The 22,149-nt window shown below is 44.3% G+C and overlaps 2 protein-coding genes across 6 annotated transcripts; one reads left to right on the plus strand and one right to left on the minus strand.

The window, feature by feature from the left end:
• Window positions 1-1,684: 1,684 nt before the first annotated feature.
• Window positions 1,685-9,871, minus strand: LOC103052582 (uncharacterized). 3 transcript variants are annotated; one of them, XM_088129407.1, is made up of 4 exons: window positions 9,693-9,871; window positions 7,859-8,791; window positions 6,329-6,452; window positions 1,685-4,899 (listed from the first exon to the last, which is right to left on the minus strand). In XM_088129407.1, the coding sequence occupies exons 2-4, from the start codon at window positions 8,570-8,572 to the stop codon at window positions 3,101-3,103; spliced, it is 2,637 nt and encodes an 878-aa protein (XP_087985533.1). In that variant the 5' UTR covers window positions 8,573-8,791; window positions 9,693-9,871; the 3' UTR covers window positions 1,685-3,100. The 3 variants fall into 3 exon arrangements, with proteins under 3 accessions (XP_087985533.1, XP_087985531.1, XP_087985532.1); XM_088129405.1 differs by having other exon boundaries at window positions 1,685-4,902; XM_088129406.1 differs by lacking the exon at window positions 9,693-9,871 and adding an exon at window positions 9,544-9,626 and having other exon boundaries at window positions 1,685-4,902.
• A 2,217-nt stretch (window positions 9,872-12,088) lies between these two features.
• Window positions 12,089-21,245, plus strand: LOC112542877 (zinc finger protein with KRAB and SCAN domains 1-like). 3 transcript variants are annotated; one of them, XM_088129609.1, is made up of 4 exons: window positions 12,089-12,184; window positions 14,544-15,391; window positions 16,912-17,038; window positions 18,494-21,245. In XM_088129609.1, exons 2-4 carry the CDS (start codon window positions 14,633-14,635, stop codon window positions 19,306-19,308), a joined length of 1,701 nt encoding a protein of 566 aa, XP_087985735.1. In that variant the 5' UTR covers window positions 12,089-12,184; window positions 14,544-14,632; the 3' UTR covers window positions 19,309-21,245. The 3 variants fall into 3 exon arrangements, with proteins under 3 accessions (XP_087985735.1, XP_025032553.2, XP_087985736.1); XM_025176785.2 differs by having other exon boundaries at window positions 12,115-12,184; window positions 14,423-15,391; XM_088129610.1 differs by lacking the exon at window positions 12,089-12,184 and adding an exon at window positions 12,868-13,010.
• The last annotated feature ends 904 nt before the right edge of the window (window positions 21,246-22,149 follow it).

Consider the following 22,149-nt stretch of genomic DNA (forward strand, 5'->3'; position numbering starts at 1 on the left):
CCCCTGCCTGGGGGCCGGCCATATTCAACACTTTCATCTTGAACACTAATAGCTTTTGAACTCTGCATAAAGGTGTCTGGTGTTCTGACCTGAGCAAGGAACGAATGATAGGGCAGAAATTCTTCCAACAAACCCAAAAGTTATTATAGGAAAATGTTCTGAGAATCTTTCATGAACTCTTGGCTCATTCACAGCAAGCAAAATGTGATCTGAGAGACCACACCAAAGTTGTGACAGGTGACAACTCAGCAATAGAGTGAGCACAGCCCCTTTTTGGACTTTTTGTGTGAAAGAGAAAAAAATGAAATCATGATATATGGATTCGATGATTAGAAATAATAGTAGACATTAGAAAAAAATGAATGTTATGTTTTAAACTTAGAGAAAGAACTTGAAGCAACTTTAGACATGTATCTGTTGAAAAAGAAAGTTGGAAGCCATTTTTCTTTTGCATTTCTGTTTTTTTTTCTTTCTGCACTTTTGATCTTTTTCATCCTTTACCTTTTTCTCTTTTCTGCTTTCTGTCTTAATTATTAGTTCTCGTTAGTTCTTATCTCTTTATGTTAAAAATCTAATAAAGTTATTTCAAAAAGGAGTTGAAACCAGCTCAGGAAGGAAAATAGAGACTGCTCTGCCATCAGGTTGCAGAAACCAAAATAAGTCTTCAGAAATGGAGTCTTCAGAAACAGGGCAGCATCTAAGCTGAATTAATTCATTAAAACCAAGAAAAAAAACAGTGGAATGAAAACAGAGTCCAACAGCAAGAAAATGAAATGTAAAGATCTGAAGATCTTCTTCAAATCAAGTCATTGGCTGAGATTAAACGAAAGAACGAGAGCTAATGACTGGGAGTGTACAGTCACACATAGCAGAATGCCAGGTCAGTTTAATTCTTGTATGATGGGTAAGCCACAAACGATTGGGTTCACATATCAGACTAAGCCATAAACCAGGATCTCTATATCCCAACTGGATTTACACAGCACACTAAGTTAAAAACAAACCAACCTTGTTACGGCTTGCTGTGTGATGTCAATGCCTCTCATCAGCTTGAATGTTTGTGGGGACGCAATAGTGACATCTTCATGCAAATAATATAATGATGATGCCTCTGACACCAGTGACATCATTTGAATTATGTCCATGATCATTTTGTGAGACAAGTGACGTCACGGGTTGTCACACCGATGCTTATAAATGCAGAGTTTAAAGAACTACATAAAGAACAATAGTTGCTAAATATTTTCATCAACCCAAACCTTGGTTTTGAGATGACCTTTAGGTCGTGTACTTTGCATCCCAATGTTAACCTTTTTTTTTTTTAAGGAATGAATTGGCTGTTGCAGATTTCACGTCAGGATTGATAAGCTCTTGAACCACAGAACTCTTGACCAGAGAGAAGAAAGTTACTTTTTATAAACCTTTTTGTAAAAGAGGTAGCCAAGAGAGCAGTTGCTCTGGCGGGAGACAAATTAACAACCCACATTGTCCTAAAGCTATGGTTTAGTTAGCTATCTTATTCATGAATGATCCCAAGACTACCTTAATGAGTTAATGGCACTAAAACAGTGTTTTTCAAACTTGGCAACTTTAAGATGTGTGGACTTCAACTCCCAGAATTCCCCAGCCAGCATGCTGGCTGGGGAATTCTGGGAGTTGAAGTCCACACATCTTAAAGTTGAGGAGTTTGAAAAACACTTCACTAAAAGGTTCCAAAGTTATGCTTGTTGGAAAAAGATCTGAAATACATGAGCGATTGTGCAAGATAAACCCAAGACGTTCCAAGATGCTCCAAGACGAGTGTTGAAGGGAGAGAGAATTTTGAATGTACTATTCATGTATTTGGTACTATCATGGTCCAATTACAAGAAAGAACATCTTGACACTAATCAGACTCCTAGAAAAACCACCACTAAAAATGTATGAAAGATGTTGAGGAAACCAGCAATAAACCTTAGGTAATCCGGCATGTCTATAAAAGAGAGCTGGAAGGAAGAGAATCTCAACTTCCATTCCATCAAGGATCATCTCAGAGAGTGTTCTAAGACAGGGTTTTTCAATCTTGGCAACTTTAAGAAGGGTGGACCAACTCCCAGAATTCACCAGCAAGCATGCTGATGTCTCATTCTCTCCTGATTGACTTGTATTTCTTTAAAATAGAATTCCCAGCTTCTTTCAGGCCAAGGACCACATGGAGTTTCTCCAAAAACATGGGAGGAGCCAGGGCAACCCCTAAATTGAATTGAATTTAACAATTAATATAGGTTTATTAAATACAGTTCATATAATGCTTACTATGATGGAATGGAATTATGAAGGCCAAGTTCAGGGAGATAAACATTTTCTTATCTCACCAGAACCGCGTGGGAGGAACAAGAGGATGAGACTGGCACCTCCCTGAGGAATTCACAGATTGATGTCAGTCCTAGCCCAAGGAACTCCAAGAGACAATGCCAATTCAGTCCGGCTATGTTTATTAGCTACAACCTCTAGCAAGAATCTTCCCAGACTGAAACCCCAGCTCCCAAGTCAGCCAGCCACAACAGTGTGAATTCCTCAGGGAGGTGCCAGTCTCATCCTCTTGTTCCTCCCACGCGGTTCTGGTGAGATAAGAAAATGTTTATCTCCCTGAGCTTGGCCTTCATAATTCCATTCCATCACACCTACCTACGTATTCAGTCCCAATCAAAACTAATTTTCCATGACTTTGGGGGGGGCTGGGGAGGCCCACTTGGGCTATAGAAAGGGCTTCACTGGTGAGCCCAAGGCTCACATGATATGCAGCCCTAATTTAGAGCAACATGTTCATGTGGGAATTAACAGAGGACAGTGACCATCTGTGGAAGGGTTCCAAACGCTCAAGATGGAGGCCCAACCACGCGATTGAAGCCCTGCCTCTTTTTGATGCACATCAACACATACATAAAAGGGACTGAGCTTTGATTCCAGTCACGGCCATCTCGACTTTTTTGACTGACATACTCACCCACCACCCCCATGGATGCCCTCTGTCACAAGAATCTTTTTTTTTAAGGGACAGATGGTGTAACGTTCAGGAGATGAACGGAAGAAAGTTGAGACCCGCATGTTCCTCCAGGACCTAGTTAAACTGTTTTTCACATTCTGAGCATTTCTGTGGGGTTTGCCCGGAGTGGTTTTTCAAAGGGGCAATGAGGTTGGGCCTCCTAATTATGTTTCTCCCACAATCCAAACACTGGCTTGGTTGAACTTTGGTGTGGACACTCTGATGTGTAATGAGATGAGAGCTGTTCCTGAAAGTCTTGCTGCACAGTAAGCATTCAAATGTCTTCTTTGCTTGCATCTGTGCTCGCTGAAGATCCAAACTCAGGGAATGCCTTTGGGTGCACTCAGAACATTTTGAAATCTTTTCCGTCTGGTCCCGGCGCTGTCTGAAATCTTTCCCACATTCTAAGCACACTGCAGTATCTTCTCCCACATGGACTTTCTGGTGTCGTAAAAGAACCGAGCTGGAGATGAAACTTTTCCCACAATCTGAACAGATGTATGGTCTTTGCCCCGTGTGGATTCGCACGTGCACCAGAAGGTTGGATCTCCGGTCAAACGTTCTTCCGCAATCAGAACATCTGTAGGGTTTCTCTCCTGTGTGAATCCTCTTATGCAATATGAGATGTGAACTCCACCTGAAACTTTTATCACAATGGGAACAATTATATGGTTTCTCTCCTGTGTGAGTTCTCTCATGCGATTTAAGATTAGGGGTGTTTCGGAAGTTTTTCCCACACACTAAGCACTTATGTGGCTTTTCTCCAGTATGGATTCTCTCATGAACAATCAGACTCTGTCTCTGGCTAAAGTTTTTTCCACAGAGGGAACATTTATGTGGCTTCTCTCCGGTATGGACTTTCTGGTGCGCAATGCGTTGCAAACTGTTCCTAAAGGTTTTCCCACAGACCGAGCACTCAAACGGCTTCTCTTTGTGAGTCTGGACATGTGCCACGAGTTCAGAACTGAGTTCAAAGATTTTCCCGCAGGCAAAACACGCAAACAAATCTTCTGCTACGTGAGTCTTCTCGTGTTCCACCAGCTCTGACTTCTGACCGAAACTTTTTCCGCAGTAGGAGCACAAAGCTGTGTGGATTCTCTCGTGTGATAGGAAGTGCGAGCTCCAGCTGAAACACTTCCCACAGTACACACATTTATACGGTTTCTCTCCAGTGTGGATTCTCTGGTGTACTTTGAGACCTGACCCATTTCGGAAGGTTTTGCCACACACGGAGCATTGATAAGGTTTCTCGCCTGTGTGGGTTCTCTGGTGTTTTAAAAGATCAGATTTCTGACTACAGCTTTTCCCACACTCTGAACACGCATAAGGTTTCTCTCCCACCTGGATCTTCTCGTGAACAATGCAGCCAAAAGCACGCCCGCAATGAGAACATTTGTGGGGCTTCTGGCCTGTATGGGTCCTCTCACTTTCTCCACAGTAAGAACATTTATAGAGTTTCTCACCAACGTGGGTCCTCTCGTGGGTCACCAGATTTGAACTGTTACTGAAGCTTTGGCCACAGTGCCAGCATCTGAACGGCTTCTCTTCTGCATCGGTGCTTTCATCTGTTGTAATCTGCAAGCTCTGATCAACACCTCCCTTGCTCCCATTGTGATTGATCTCATTCTCATCCTCCAGGAGAGCTGGCTGACTGGCCCCTTTGCAAACACTTGGGGATTGAATTAACCGATCCACCTGCTTCCCTACATCATTTCCATTGTGCCTCGGTGCTGTCTGTTGGTTTTCATTGTTCTCTTTGAAACCCAGCAGATCACTCTTGGTGGCAACTTTCAGAAACATCCTTAGAGGCTCCGTCTTCTCAGAACTCTTCAACAGATGTTTCAGCTTGCCACTTTCCTTCAGCCACCCAATGCCTGCTAAAAGGGAGGGAGGGAGGGAGGGAGGGAGGGAGGGAGGGAGGGAGGGAGGGAGGAAGGAAGGAAGGAAGGAAGGAAGGAAGGAAGGAAGGAAGGAAGGAAGGAAGGAAGGAAGGAAGGAAGGAAACTGGACATCAACAGGAATGTTTTGTGTTAACCTGTTCCCTTATTTGACAATAATTTGGACGGCTTGCCCTCTCCTACCAGCAATGTGGTGTCCCCCCAAAATAAGCAATCATTTTGCCCAATGATTTTTCCTGCCATTCTGGATATGCCACCATAGGATTCAACTTTTTGCCCCCAACTATGGTAGGAAGAGTGCAGAATGTAGACCTCAATCAATTGCCAGGCACCAAAACCCTTCATGGTTGCACAGAACAAGGCTTGAATGGGTTGATATTTGGATTAAAGCACTGAGTGGGAACCCAGGTTCAAGTGTCCACCATGGTATAAAAATCACTGCATGACTTTTATCTCCCACTTTCAAGCTGACTTATCTAGGCAGCTTCTCTGTACATTCCTTGAATGAAAAACAGATAAACAGAATGAACAATACATTAATAGTAGTAATTTGATTATTGCATGAGTATGTATGTGGATATGTACAGATTTACTATGGATCTTAGAATTACAGTGTTTATTGTGGAGCTTTTATGGTTTATTACGTTATACCATAGATGTTTTAATTGCTGTGGTATGAACTGCCACGAGTCAGCTTGGATCTGAAGGCACACAAATTCAGCAAATAAATACATAAATCCATCCCACACATAGCAAATATTTGCACTTCATTCTCCCTTCTTCCAGGGAAGAGCCTGGATTATGTATCTCCAACTGCCAGGAACCAAAAGAGATTTCCCCAGCACCAGGCTATGAAGCCGTGGACACCACTGGTCATGAATTCCTTAATCCTGCACTTGAAGATCATTTTTATTCCTTACTTCCTCTGCATATGGCTAAACCCTATATGGACGCAGATGCATCTTAAAGAAAGATGGGAAGCAAATGATAATTATGAACTGACTTTGAAGCTCCTGCCCTTGTGAGACACAGAGAACATGAATTATATTTAAAGAAAGTGGTTTGTGCCCCAGATTTGTACATCAAGGTTGGAATCTCCTACTTTCCCATGTTAGGCAGGGTTGAGCTTCAGGGTTTAGTGACCGTGGTCTAGAAAACAGATTCAGAAATCTGTTGCCTAGACCACGGTCACTAAACCCTGAAGCTCAACCCTGCCTAACAGATATTGGCTGTGAAAGTCTACACCAGTATATATTTCCCATGTTCCATGTTTGGGGTGAGCCTTTCATTTTAGAAACATGACAGTGATGGGGAGTCCAAGAACCTTACAATATTCAGTGGGACCTGCCGCAGGGAGATCTATTTATTATTAAATTTATATGCTGCCCGACTCTCAGTGACTTACTCAAGTTTCCACTGTCATCATCCTCTGGTTTAACCTTTCCAAAATCTTGATCCTTCGGTGGTTCTGATGGAGGCTGGTTTGTTTTGGAAGCTTTTCCAAAGTCATCTTCTGACATTTCTGTCACCTGGAGAGGGGCAGGGGGGAACAGTTCCAAGTGAATTCATGATGAAGTCAAAATGTGCAGTGAGTGAATAAGGCACTATTTACTGACTTAGTTCCCTGTTCCTCAGTTTTTCTTTTAAAAAAAAAGAGGATTTCTGAGCAGTTTACCTAGATTTTTTTTTTTTTAAAGAGCACTGGAAACTGACAGATTAGCTTGGAAGTCCTTTACTGTATTTATTTACTTGTTATATTTATGTATTTATATTTATTTACTTGCTACATTGCCAGAATCCAAAGACTCCTGTGGTCTAGCACAATAAAAGGATAAAACAGTAAAGGCAATAAAACTTCTAGAATTTTAAAAGCATGAAACAGTAAAGGCAATAAAAGTTCTAGAATTTTTATTGCCTTTACTGTTTTATGCTTTTATTGTGCTAGACCACAGGAGTCTTTGGATTCTGGCAATGTAGCAAGTAAATAGTAGCAAATAGCAAGTGGCTGGCTGGCTAGCTAGCTAGCTAGTTTTTGGTTGCCCCCAGAGCATCCTCAGGCTACTGAGAATCAGCCATGTGATTATTTTCATTTATTTCAAACATTTATTTTCAGCTCTCCTGCGCAGCAAAGTTTGGTAACCTTTCCAGGCACCATGCTGTGATTTCTTATGTGACCCCTAAAAATAATCATTTTAGTATTTAAAAAGCCAGCTCCCACGTCATGTCATCTATTCAACAGGACAGATACTATCTTCAACATATCATTTTTATTTATGTGCGTGTTACCTCACTCACGAAGGAATGATATGTATTCTTGCATATCTCATACGAGAACACTGAACTCTGATGAGATCGGATCCTGTGCGATTTCATATATAGAATTTTTACTTCATTTGAGGTTTCCAAGGATGCCTTTTAGAAGTATCCCAGGTGCCCGAATACCCACAAACACATTACCAGCAAATGGTCCATGGGATTCTCTCCTTGATCCAGTGCAAACTTATTTTGTTTGGGTGTGCTTAGTCAGTCTTGACTCCTGGCAACTACAGGGTCAAGGCCACAGAGTTTTCTTGGCAGCATTTTTTAAACTGGTTTGCTATTGCCTTCTTTTTAGGGCTGAGTGAGAGGGACTGGCCCAAAGTCACCCAGCCAGCTTCATGCTTAAGGCAGGACTAGATCTCCCAGCCTCCCAGTCTCTAGCCTGGTGCCTTTAACCCCTGCACCAAACTGGCTCTCCCAGTGCAAACACCTTCCCCTGCCATCCTTGATCTGTTGTCCCTTAATCCCTTGTCCTCATCAGAGGAACTGTATCCTGACAGATAAAAGTAGCTGGTGAGCTGGCATGTATTCTTTATCAAGACTGGGGAGTACTTAATTTATGCTGTGTGGTTATGAACACCAGAACAGCAATGTTCCCAGTTGCAAACACGCTCACCTCCTGTTCCCATCCCTGGGTCTCTTGCCTCTTCAGGAGGAACTCCTCTGCCAAGGATACTGCCTGGGCACATGTTTCTGGGCCCTTTCTCCTGAGCCAGCTCTGCATATCCAGAGGCAAGGCAGCCAGAAACTGCTCCAAGGTCACTAAGTCCAGGATCTGCTCCTTGGTGTGTTTCTCTGGCTTCAGCCACTGGTGGCAAAGGCCTTGGAGCTGCTGGCAAAAATCGTGAGGTCCCTTGGCCCCTTGGTAGCCCAGGGTTCGAAAGTGATGGCATCTTGTCTCCACCCTGATGGCTTCTTCAGCTAGATCTCCAACCTTCTCCTTCCCGTCATGGGCAGCCTCCCGAAGGGTCTCCCAATCCTGTTGGGTCGTTCCAAGGAGATGAGTCTGGATTTGGGAAATCCACATTTCTTTAGACCACTTGCTGGTATCCATCCCTCCTTGGAAGGACATCCAAGACCATTTAGGACCACCCCGCAGCTTTGGCTCAAGGAACTGTGGAACTTCTTTTCTTCCATGAGGATCCTGCAGTGTCTTCAGAAACTCTTGCAACTGGGCATCCCAATTCTTTGATGGACTTTCCTCTGGCTCTTGTTTCACCTTATGCCTTGGTTCTTCCTTGCCCTTCCCAGTGTTTAGAAAATGTGCTCTTCCCTCTCCTGGCTTGGGGTCAATGGAGTCCTGCTCTTCCATTTTTATTTCAGGATCCATATTCTGATGTAGCAGAGACTCAGCAGCCTCTGCCTCTTGCACTGTAGACGTTTCCTCCCGCAGGAACTGGCCTGCTCTTCCGTTGTCTTTATTAGCAGCACTCCTTGAAGGACACAACAGACCTGACTCATTCAATGGAACTTAATCACCCATCGAAGTGTAAACACTTTCCACCTTCTTGAAAATGGCACAAGGGCTCTCCACTGAGAAGGAAAAATACTGGACAGAAAATAAGAGAGAAAAGGCATTGGAACCAAAGCTCTGTTTTTCGGGGCACCTTTTCACAAATGCAATGTTTGTTAAAAGGCTGGCAAGGAGATAAAAAGTACAGAGTATATGCTAAGGGAACCAACCGTCTCATTCATACAGCAATGCTCCCAGCAGACACAAGGTCGCTTCACTTCTTGACCTCCTGAATTTCCCAACTGTGCTCACAAACCACGGTGGTGGGAAAGTCATTCCTGACCTAAGTTATAATTGCCCATAACAGCAGGTAAGGATTCTTGGACTGAACAGTCTCAATGGACTGATCTGCATGTAACACTAAACCCTAATGGAGCATTCACACCTCAAACTAAGGAAACAAACCACAAAACATGGTTTAGTGAGAGTGTGAGACCCCGTCAAACAGCCGCCTGCAAAAGCAGTGCAGTCCAGCTGCAAATACTAGACACAGATTACATGTAACACCGTGGCGAGCTTCGTGTTCAGATTTTGCGCAGGTCAGTCCTCCCTTAAGGGACAGCAATGTGCTGCCCATTCATTCGAAGACAGATGTGGCCCATGCGTGCAAATGTTCATCCGGGTAACGGACACATAAAGACTATCCAGTCCAGAGAACAGGCTGTTCAGAAAACGTGCTAGTGATAATGTGCAACGTGCAAGGGATACACGTGCAAGGGAGAAACGTGCAAAACTCAAAACCACCCAAACCCTTGCACTCCCAAAGAAATGGGATCCAAGACACACACCAGGTCAACGTGGCTGAGATCCAGAGAGGGAGCAAGTATTTTGGCAGCCCAGGCAGAAAATTCTCACAAGCCTCCCCCCCCCCCCCCGCCATAATAAAGATTTGGAAAGAAAACATGAAATGCATCGTCCATTCAGGATGCAGACAGACCTAAGTAAAGCTTCTTCTTTCATTCTCCTGGGCTTATTATAGGAGACCTCAATGAAAAGGCCTTTGGAAATAGGAAAATGAACATTATCGGGCAACGCCGGAGTCGTCCTCCCCGAGGCTTTTTTAAAGGACCCGGTTTTGGGACTGCATCTCTCCCGGGCTGCAAAATGCAGCCAATTTATTCCCCGTCCAAGAAAGACAGGAAGGAACTTTTCTTTGGCCACAGGCTTGGGTCTCTCTAGGCTTCAGAACTCTATTGCATTAACCCTTCCTGGCAATGGTCTTTAGTTGTGGCCATACCAAGATAGTAAGCCTACACCAGTGTTTCTCAACGTTGGGAACTTTAAGATGTGTGGACTTCAATTCCCAGAATTCCCCAGCCAGCCTTGCTGGCTGGGGAATTCTGGGAGTTGAAGTCCACACATCTTAAAGTTCCCAACGTTGAGAAACACTGGTCTACACAATATAACAACAACAAAAATGTATTAAATTTGTATGCCACCCAACTCTCAACAACTCTGGGTGTGTTTTCCAGTCAAAAGCAGCGAAGCAAAGAAGGACGTGCAGAGATTTTTTTTCCCCCACTTTTCCAAAAGCTTTGTTGAAATGCATTGGAGAATTGCTAGTCCCAAAGGCCAGCCAAAGATGCTGCAGCACAGTGTGGTCTGCATTTGCAGTTGTGAATATTGTAGATGCAGAAAACTGGGTGAATTCAGTAAAGCATGTGGAGTCCTTGGAGGTCTCTGAGCTTGGCTGTTTTCTTGCAAACATTTCATTATACAACCTAAATTATGGATCCAGTGTGTAGATGACACCTTTGTTATAATAAAAAGGAACAACTAGAGAAGACACATGAAACCATCAACATCTTCGAAGGAATAAAATCCACCAGAGAGGAGAAAAACAGCAACAGGCTACCCTTCCTGGATACCCTCATCAGCAGAGGAAACAACAGCAAATCAGAGACCCAAGTCTATCGGAAGACAGCCCTCCATGACCAAAGACAGAAGACGGAAGACAGAAGGACTCCATGACCAAAGCAACAACCCAACCTCCCACAAGAGGAGCTCTGTAAGAACATTATTCAAAGGAGCACAAATGCACTGCGGCAACCCAGAACAGCAGAAAAAGGAAACAGGCCACCTATACAACATCTTCCATGCAACTTTATCAAAAAGTGCCTGACCACTCAACCTACTACAACACAACCAACACAAGCTATGAAAAGGATCACACTGCCCTACATCAGAAACGTCTCAGAAACCACCAGCAGACTATTACAACCACATGGCATCTCCGTAGCACACAAACCAACTAAAGCCGTCCAGAACATCTTAAGCAAACCAAAAGACCCAGTAGCCCAAGAATTAAAAACAAGAGTCACCTACAGCATACAAAGGACTACAACACCCACTACGTAGGACAGGCAGGCAGAAGACTAGCAGAGCGCATCCATGAACACCAGCCAGCAGTCAGAAGACACGATGAAAACTCCTTAATCTCCCAACACACGGACAGACTCAACCATAGTTTCAACTGGGAAACTCTCAGCATCTTAGACCAAGCTAAATCCAAAAACGCAAGGGAATTCTGGGAAGCTTGGCATCCCGACAAGACAGCCATCAATAGACACATAGAGATAAACCACATCGACACACTATTCAAAAGAGACAATAAAAAGGAAACCAAAGGACCAGAACATCTCCTCACCAGCAGTCCTCATCCAGATGGGCAGAGGTTGCCACCAAGATTATCACCAGACGTGCAATCAGCAGTAAACAATACCAGTCAAGGAACTGTCAGAGGGAAAAATAAAATAAAACAAAACAAAATAACCCCCCACCCCCACCCACACTGGCAGGGCATGCCGCTGTATATAAACAGAGAGCAAACCCCACTCCCTTCTAGCACTGAAGAGGTTACCTAGCTGGGTCCAAGGACTCCACAGTTCAACTCTGAGCTACACATATTCTCTTCTATTGGTATCAGTAAACCATGCTTAGCCATGGATTAGCATGCCTAGTAGGTAAGGATATGCTAGGGGACACACACACACACACATCTTCCCAAAATATATCGCCAAGTTAATTTTCACTCTAATTGGTTCAACCTTTCAGGTCACTTAAAAAAAAAAAGAATCCAGTTAAAACTTAAAACCGCAAGATGGTAATTTCTCCCCCTCTCTCCCCTCCCTCGTTTGGGAATGCAATTTAATAATAATGACGCAATACAATTATCCCTTAAGGCAGTGTTGTTCAACCTCGGCAACTTTAAGATGTGTGGACTTCAACTCCCAGAATTCCCCAGCCAGCATGGCCTCAGCACTTCCGCTAGCCAGTTTCAGCCCGACCGCAACTCCTTGGCAATGAAAGAGTTAAAGGCATAGAGCTGATGCTTCTAGAGGGGCCTCGTAGATGGCTGAGGAAAGCTCCTTCCTGTTTGCTGCTGAGCCCGCGACTCGCTCCCGGGGAGCGCAGAAGAAGAAAGAGCAGGTAAGGGAACGAGGCGGCGGGTCGTGGGGAACGGCTGCACGTGTCACCGCCGTTGTATTGGGCCTGCGAGATCTGGGTTGCAAAAATAAGAGTTAGAGGGTTCTGCATCTCTTGGCTGCCGTCCAATACGACAAGCCTAGTTATTATGATAATAATAGTTATTATTATTATTGCTCCTTTTTTAAATATATAACTCAAGGCGGCAATTCGTTCTAGCAGGTCCCAGCTAGAATGACCGTATCTGGGCTGCTCAATGCCGACGACCAAAGATCTGGTAGCTCCAGAATCAGCTTATGGTGAAATGGCAAATTACGGGAAATCGGGGCGGGAAGGAACTAAAATGCACGGCCAGCTGGTTTCTAAGCGGTCTTGCGGCCAACTTCGTACGACATGCTTCTCCGGGGTTCGTGTATCGTGGTTTATTCATGAATCCAACTTCCTGGGTTCATGCAACACCCTGAATTCTGCCTTGCCCTGAGCTGAGGTCATGCCACACCCGGGGTTGAATGGAGTTGGCTTTTTCATGGCTCAATCCGTCATAAGCAGATAATCACTCTGAAGTTTTTAAAGTTAAGGCTGTCATCTTCTCTCTCTCTCTCTCTCTCTCTCTCTCTCTTTCTCTCTCTCTCTCTCTCTCTCTCTTTCTTTCTTTCTTTCTTTCTTTCTTTCTTTTTTTCTTTTTTTGCCAGCCAATAGTTTAAAAAAAATCATTGAGAGTCTGGCAGCGTACAAATTTGGCAGATTGTGTGTGTGTGTGTGTGTGCACCTTCAAGTCAGTCTTGAAGACGCCTGGCAACTGTCTGGACTGGTCCCTGCAGTTTTCTTGGTAAGTGGTTTGCCATTGCCTGCTTCCTGGGGCTGAGAGAGAGGACTGGCCCAAGGTCACCCAGCTGGCTTGGTGCCTAAGATGGGACTGGAACCCACCGTCTCCCAGTTTCTAGCCTGGTGCCTTCACCACAACACCAAACTGGCTCTCCAATTGATAATTAGACAGATAGATAAACATCTCATATCCAAAAAGTTTCTGCCCACCATGGACATAATTGATTGGGGTAATAGCCTTCTTGTGGTTACAGCACAGGTACATAAATTCACAGATTGCTAACTCTAAGCCTAACCCATTTGGCAGGGGAAAAAAAACATGAGACACCAAAATAAGCGGACGTAATCGATTGCTGCATAAAACTCAGTTGCAAGGAAAAACTTTTCAGTGGGCAAAAAAGAAACAAGAGCTGAAGTTAATTATGAATCAGGAAAGCATTAAGTTGGGAAAGGCTGTTTTAGCATAAAAGGAGATAATTCTCAGCATCGTTGTTGGGGGAGAAGATTTCACTCTCTTTCCGCTATGCTTTTGACTGTGACACCAAACCCATATTATTATTATGGTCTCACAGTCAGCCAGGTGTTTAGACTGGATTTGGCATTTTTATCTACTTATCAAGTCCTTCCCAAGGGCCTGAGATAGGCAGATGTTGTTGATGGTATTGTTATTATTCTCCCATTAAATGTACCCATTAGATACAGCCAAACATTTTAAACTCTAGTTTTGTGTTTTCTACCTGCCATATCTGATAAACTCCTACTTTGGGGTATGGTAAAAGAGTGACCTGTGACGCACCTGTATTCAGAGATCTCAACAAACTATTCCTCTTTTGTTTTCTCAACACTCTCTTCCATATAAGCCTTTTTATGTAGTGACGTAATGGGTGAAAATTAGCATTTTCATCATTCAACCCCAGCATCCTAGGAAGCTGGGTTCAGCTACCAGGTAATTTTCTGGTTTGTTAACTTGATCTGGGAAATCAGAGGGGGAATGCTTTGCTTGATGGGATGGGAGGGAAACTTGGCTGTCATGTATCCTCCAAAATATATAAAACTGTGAGTCTACTGATCAGGAAAAGGAAAAAGAAAAGAGGGTTTCCTTAACATTTTGCAGGTAGGAAACAGATGATTTCTTCCTGTACTGAACATAATAGAACAAATCTTTAGGGTAACCATAAAATGAAATGCAGGCAAACTTCTAAACTCAGTTTCTCAATTCCAAGCCCCCTGCCAGTTCAAAGTATGTAATCCTAACACCATCCCTTCATAAGAGATCCCCAGAGGTTTAGGAGAATAGAATTTCTTCCAATTATTGAATAATTACAGGAATACTGTTTGTTTAATTCCTTACTTGCTTCCAACTGTTGGAATATCTTTTAGTCCCATAATTGCTTGTTGTAATTTTCTGTTTCTCAGTGTAGGTAGCAAGAAGGAGTTGTGTTATCTGAAAGAAGGCAATTAGACATTTTTGAGGCTTTGCTGCATTCGTTCCAAGCAGTTTTGTTGAATGAATCTTTTATGCTGTTGATTCTTGAAGGATCTAACAAGAGTTCTGCAGCATCCCCCGAGGATCGATGCTGAAAAAGAAAAAGGAAAACTACAATAAAGTTAGTTTCTGTGGAGGAAATGGCTGTCACACATAAAGCAGAGGCAACCAAGTCTCTCCTAAAAGAAAATGTGGATCCAGAAGTAAAAATGGAAGTACAGTGTTCTTCAGGCCTTCAACCAGGGGAAGGAAGGAAAAGAGAAGACCTCCCAGAAACTGGGAAGATTAAGCAGGAGTTTATCCATCACGTGAAACAAGAGCCGGATGAAGGTCCCTCGAGAAACTGGGATGCCCAGCTGCAAGAGTTTCTGAAGACGCTGCAGGCTCCCGATTCTGGTGGAGAAAGCCCCCCCCTGGCTTGGGCTGACCCTAAAGCAACCCAGGTGCTCTCTCAGAGGATGAGGGACGCCAGCAACTGTCCCAGAGGAGTTTGGCTTGCCCAGGCCCAGCCGCCCCTGGCGGCGGAAGCCCAGCGGGACTATGAGAGTTCTCGGGAGGCCGCATGCAGCAGGAAGGGGCAGAAGGGAGCTGTAAGCGGGCCGGGGGCCAGGCTGGAGAAGCAGCGCCAGCATTTCCGGCAGTTGTGCTACCAGGAGGCCGAGGGGCCTCGCGAGCTCTGCAGGCATCTCCAAGAACTTTGCCACGAGTGGCTGAAGCCGGAAAAGCACACCAAGGACCAGATCCTGGATTTGGTGACGCTGGAGCAGTTCCTGGCCGTCCTGCCTTCGGATATGCAGAGCTGGCTGAGAGAAAACGCTCCGAGGACCTGCGCCCAGGCCGTGTCCCTCGCAGAGGACTTCCTTGTGGGGCAGCAGGAGGTCAAAGGCTGGAGCAAGCAGGTGAGTCCGTTTGGAAAGTGGCGACCTTGGCCGACCGTGGGGTGTGTGATGCCCCAGATCCCCCGTGTGGTGAGATGCCCTGCAGGCTTAGCAAAGTTATTGGCTCATCTCTTGGGGCCGGCAAGCTCTACTTCTCTGGAGCAAGAATGGCAAGAATGCTTTGGGGAGATCTGATGATGCAGAGGAGTTGTCAGGAAGCGTTCCTCTGCAAATGGATTTGGGTTGGGAGGTGGGCCTTGCAAGGTTATTAAAGCATAGAACAAACTTATGTTTGCCAGACATACAAATCCATAGTATCAGTGCGCCCAATCCTTGCTGAGATTGTGATGAAGGCAGAGAGTCTTCATCATAATCCACAATATGTCTCATCCTTGATTTCCCATATACTCTGAACCTGAACATATGGCTCGTTTATGATTAGGTGGCTATTATAATTATGTGGCTCTTGGTCCTCCAGATAAGCAAGTAAGGTACAGGAGTGGTCACAAAATGGAACTGTTGGACTTCTGTTTTTCATCCTGTAGTCTTGGGAGGAGGGGTGCTTTTTTTTTCAAGTGGTAGATAAGTGACTATGCGCTGATTGTTTGATTTGTTAGCATAGGTAACAAACAAAAATAAAAAATTGACCAGAAAGTAACTGGAATATTAGCCAGGCAGCAGTGAAGAGCAAACACTTCAGGGGACATGGACATATACCCCTGGTTAATGATAAACGTTTCTTTCATCGCAGTACTGACATGCTCCAAGTTAGAGCTGAATTTAGAAACTGGACTATAGTGTGGCTGTCCTTATCGATGGGACTCTGGCTCAGCAGCCTCTGATTTTTGTGTATATGGCAGGGGTGCTTCCAGACTACCTCTCAGTTGCTGACTTTCCTAAATTAATTCTATATGCAAGAAAGGGAGGTAATTGGGAAACTGCCTTAGATCCTGGAAGTATTCTAGGAAAAAAATCATAAATCTGTTTGAGAGCCTTTCCTGGATGTATCTGCCAGTGATTTCAGCTGCCTATTTTTTAAAAATTGACCATATCGGTCTGATTTGATTTGGAGTTAGAGGTTGGATTCAGACATTGCACTAAGCCCTAATTCATGGAATGAAGACTGCAAAACAGGCTAAACTAAAATGGAACAAACAACCTCACACCTGTGAAAGGTATGGATCTAACCAGGCTTCTCTCTTGCAGTTCTCAAATGTCCAAGTTGAAATTCCTGCTGTGTCCTCTCCCTGGAAGAAGCTGCAAAGAGCATATTTTATCCTGAATTTTGTGTTTAGTCCTTTCAACCAGTGTTTCTCAACCTTGGCAACTCAAGATGGGTGGACTTAAATTCCTGGCATTCCCCAGCTACCATGCTGGCCAGGGAACTCTGGGAGTTGAAGTCCACACACCTTAAAGTCGCCAAGGTTGACCAACACTGTTTTAAACTGCTCCAAAATACCTTTCAGTTGTAAATCCATGGAATAGGTTAATCCCCCTTATGCCCTGTTGTCTCAACGTCTGCTTCTCCTTTGCTGCTCCAGATGATGGGGATGATGGAGGGGGAATCTGAAAAGCCCCCCAGAGGAAACCAAGCTCTGTCAGAAATGGTGAAGGCGCAGCTTTTTAGGGAAGCCAAGCAGGAAGCTGGAGGGGATGCAAGCCTACTGGGTAAGTCACTTTGAGCGCCCGACAGATCAAGTGTTAAGGTCCAATTCAAAGTGTTGGTTATCACCTTTAAAACCCCACATGCCATGGGTCCAGGTTACCTGAGGGACCGTCTTACCCCCGTCACATCAACCCATCCAACCTGGTCAGGCAGAGAGGGCATGTTGCAGGTCCCGTCAGCAAGGGGATGTTGACTGGCGGGGCCCAGGAGGAGAGCCTTCTGTGCCGTGGTCCCCACCCTTTGGAACATTCTCCCCCCAGAGTTGCGGCAGGCCCCTATCCTCCCGGCCTTCCGGAAAGAATGAAAGACCTGGCTCTGCCAGCTTGCATGGGGGGATAACAACTTTACCCAATCCTGGGGGTGGCTAGTGCCTTGATGACGCTCCCTGAGCGATTGCCAATTATTTTGGATCTTTTTATTTTCTATTTATGATTGTCATTTTGTAATTTTCATTGATGTTCATTGTTCTGTAAACTGCCCAGAGTCGTTCAACGAGATGGACGGTGACAAATTAGATAAGTAAGTAAGTTGGGCTCTTCTTCATGGCAGCCTTAAGCTGCTTGTCTCCAGGAGCTGATACCAACTGGCAGTGGCGCCTTCAATGTTATCTAGATCAGGGTTTCTCAACCTTGGCAGTTTTAAGATGTGTGGACTTCAACTCCCAGAATTCCCCAGCCAGCATGCTGGCTGGGGAATTCTGGGAGTTGAAGTCCACATCTTAAAGCTGTTGAGGTTGAGAAACACTGCCTTAGAGCATATGAGTTGAAGTCCACACACTTCAAGCGGCCAAGGTTGAGGAACCCTGCTCTAGAGCTTCTTCCAGTACTTGACAGAAGACTCAGAACTTGGCCAGATTATAACCTTTACGGCAGGCAGGAATGAACCCACCGACAAAAGAGTTGATTGCCCACCGCGGTACAAAGCCATTCAAAGATTGTATACATCCATACTTTAATGTATAAACGCTAAGCTTCTCCACCCCTCCCCCACCCAATTGATGGATATTTACTGGGACTTTTAAGACCTGAGATAGGTTTGCCTATTGACATTCTCTAGTTCCTGCCTTTCCAACTTTCAGCCACTCCACCGAGTCTTGATTTTAAGCCTTGGGATATGGGATTGACTTAATTCATTTCTCCAAGGTCCTACCTGCTTTGTGTTATGGCTCCTCCCCTTAAACCTTATAGTGCTGCCCCCCCCAAAAGAGAAAGATGAAAGGAGAAAGCAAGAGTGGGTCTCCTACGAAAAAGGATTGCTGACTCCTGCTGTGGTGGCATTAACAAAGAAGCAGGAAGGGTCACTGGAAAGCAGAACTACTTATTTCCCAGAAATATCCAAGAGCAGACCTGAAAAACAAGTATGGATAATGAAGCATTGTGTTCTTTTATAGTGCAAGGTTTCTTACCTTTAAGATAATCTCTGAGTACTAGCTAGATTGTCTCCTTTTTTTCCTGCAGTCGATGGCTGGCCTGAGCGACAGAGGGCATCGTTGAGATCTGCCAGAGAGACTTACTTCCTGGCTCCAGGTAAACCTGATGAGAGCGGACACGGAGCAGAGCAGCGGGACGGAAATGAAAACGAGATGGGAATGGACCGGTTGGTGGGCTCACAAGGGGGTTTCCAAGCGGCTAATGAATCCCCCTTCCTCAACACCGCGGGGAAATATGACCCAGAGGGCCTCAGCCAAAGTTCCCACCTTGTTGCGTGCAACAACACTGACCCAGAGGAGAAACATTACAAGTGTTGGCATTGCAGCCAGACCTTCAGCAGCAGCTCCGATCTCTTGACCCACGAGAGGACCCACGTGGATGAGAAACTGTATATATGTTCCCACTGTGGAGAAAAAAAGAGAATCCGTGCAGGGCAGTCCTCCCATATCTGCTCCCACTGTGGGAATAATTTTGGCTGGATTCCTAAAGGGAGGCTCAGCGCAGACAGAGAAAAATGTTTCATGTGTTCCGAGTGTGGGAAATGCTACATTCGGCAGTCAGACTGCCTTAAGCACCAGAAAACACACACCGGAGAGAAACTGTATATTTGTGCAGCCTGTGGCGAAAAGTTTGCGACCTACACCTCTCTCAAAGTGCACCAGATGATCCATCGAGGACAAGACACGTTCACATGTTTGCATTGTGGGAAATGCTTCATGTCCGGGTCACGTCTCTTACTGCATGAGCGGATCCACAAGACCACATGCTCGTACTGCGGGAAAAGCTTCAGCCGAAAATCAGAGCTGTGTGAACACGAGAGGACTCACGCAGCCACAGAGTAGCCTTCTTTCAAGTGCAGGAAAAGATTTTCTGAACCTGAGACGACAGAGCCCAACTTGAAGGGCTTAGAGATACACATGACCTCTGAAAACCTTGGCTGTGGTTGCTGGCAGGTTCCAAGATATATTACCCAAGAATGTTTTTTTTAATGTGTCAGAAGTAGAAAAAACATTTCAATAATTTACTAGAAAGTAATTGTATTAACTAGGGCTGTGCAGGGATTCCGATTCGGAGCATTTAAGAGCGTGAATGTAGCAACTCTCTGTAATTCCTTAAAGCAGTTTTGTTTTCCTAGGATCCTGTGCTAGCTCGGAGAGCAACTGCCTTGTTGGAGGAAAAGACATAGCTGCTTTAAAGCATTGCAGGCTGATGCTACGTCGGCACACCGAGTTATTTTCCAGAGATCAAATCCTAAATCAAACCACATAGTCCGTCTATTAGCTAAACTGGATTGCAATTAAATTTGAAGACAATGGAACCAAATGGAGTATTTTTCATGCTCCCAGTGCTACTTTTTAGACAGCACACAAGGGCTTGACGCTCCAAGCTTGGGTGAGCCTTAGGAGAGAAGAATTTCATATATGAATTTCTTTATGATTTCATATTAAAAGAAAAACCACCTTTCCAATGTCGCTCTAAACTCCAAGGTGGTTTGTGAACCATACTTAGAAATGCAGAATTGCTAAAAGTGGTCTTATACGTTGGATTTACGTGTTCAGAATGTTTGCAAAAAAGGATGTACGCCTGGAAGAGAATACCCTTTGGCCTCTGATGGCACAGAATGGCAGAATCTTCCTTTGCCCAGAAACATGTGGTGGAAATTGAGATGGCAGACAGAAGGCTGATGTCATAGCTGTCACTGAACTTGGTGCTATACCTCGCCACTGTAGTTAAAAAAAGAAAAAATGTCCGGCAAAAAAGCGGGAAGACGCAGCCCTGTGGGCAGGTTGAGATGGGAGTTTCACTGGGGAAGCTTGAAGTAAAGCAGCCTTCCCCAGCCCAGGTCCAGATGTTTTGAAACTACAGTACCCAGAATTCCTAGCAAGAATGTTCCTTGGCCAGGTTGTTAGAGAATTCTGGGAGTTTCCAAGACAGTGGGAAGTTTGCGTCATTCATTCATTCATTCATTCATTCATTCATTCATTCATTCATTAATTATCTCTGTCTCCCCACCTCCTTAGCACTTAAAACTATTTTAAGCATCACTTCCCCTTTTTTCACTTTCATTCTTTTATTCTTACCCGTTGGACCCCCTGGACCTATTTCTGTGTCAATGTATTTTAAGATTGCATTGCTAAGCCCCCCTTTTTAGCCTTTAATTCTTTCATCACAAACTTCTATGTCTTCTCAGAGGACATTCTGGTGAACTTAATGGGAATTTCTGATCTAAACATGATCAAAAGAGGGGCCACATACCCATTAAGAATTGGAATAAAGAACAGCCTTGTCTATCGCCTTGAACAACCACAGGCCCTAATGATGAAAGCTTATATGTTTAGCAACTTGCTGCTGTAGAAATGCAGCGTGTTCAGAGGGTTTGAAATACGATGTACAATACTAGTACGTGTGAGTCTGAAGTAATATTCCATATATTACAGTGCACCAGATTGTTTCAGTAGGACTGTTAATGTGTTATTCCTCTGTAAAGGCTATTGGCACGTATTGCAAATTAAATAACAAATAGCATATTGATCAGCCTAACAAGGCACTATATAATTGCATACAAGAGAAGAAAAAGAAGGGAAGTATTTAATTGAAAGATCAGAAATGCAGATGTACTGAGAGAGAATACTTTTTAATCTCTTTTCTGATGTCAGACTGACTATTACTCTTCAAAATGCAAAATGAAATGGAACTACACTGATCTGGCAGTAGATAACCCTAATTTTCCATGGTTGAATTCTTTTCTAATTTTCAACAATAAAGTGAAATATATTTGCCTTGCAGCTTCATGTCTTTCACGTTCTATGACTTAGCGGTCGCCAGATGGTGCCAGGATTACAAAACCCAGGATTCCCGGCTCATGTGGCTTTTACTACCGTGGAAACAAAGCTTGAATAATCCTAAGACTGGAATATAATTATTTAGGTTTACAGAGAATAAATACTGACTATTTTAGTGCTAAGCATCAGTGCCCAGACTCTACTGATGAGTGAATAGGAGGGAATTATAGTCTGTCTCAGGTAGAGACACCACATTGAGGAAAGTTGGTCTAGACCAGTGTTCCTCAACCTTGGCGACTTGAAGAGGTCTGGACTTCAATTCCCAGGATTCCCCAGCCAGCATGGCTGGCTGGGGAATCCTGGGAGTTGAAGTCCAGACCTCTTCAAGTTGCCAAGGTTGAGGAACACTGGTCTAGATGAACAACAACTAGATTTTGGGTTTTTTTCATGGACTCTCCATGAAAACATAGTCTGTGCCCCCAGGGAAGTCTGTCCCCAGCTGTCATTCTCCCTTTCTTGTCTCTGCCTTCATTTTATCTGCATCCCAATTCGGTGAAGTGAATTCAGCTCAAACAGAGGGAGAGAAAGAGATGGAGGATGTGCTTGACAGAGCCGTGGTTTGAACTGAAATTGCCTTAGCCAAACTCCACCCAGTATAGCATATAGTCTCCCATTTTTCCTTCTGTTTGGTGTTTATTCCTGTTCCTCGGTGAAAGGCCCTTCAATAAGAACGTGACTTTGGCTTCTTTCAATAACTCTCACTCTGCACCCCAGTGCAATAGGCCCTCGTGGGCAACCTCAACAATCCCATTGAGATTCATAACCCTGTTAAATACAGGAGAAATAAAGATTACTCCTATGTGCTTTAATGCCTCTCTTCCACCTTTAACGTTTTTCTTA

Source organism: Python bivittatus, unplaced genomic scaffold (genome assembly GCF_059951505.1).
Source record: "Python bivittatus isolate LINGU-HERP-01145 unplaced genomic scaffold, Pbiv_v1 ctg000810_np1212, whole genome shotgun sequence".
Classification (NCBI taxonomy): Eukaryota; Metazoa; Chordata; class Lepidosauria; order Squamata; family Pythonidae; genus Python; species Python bivittatus.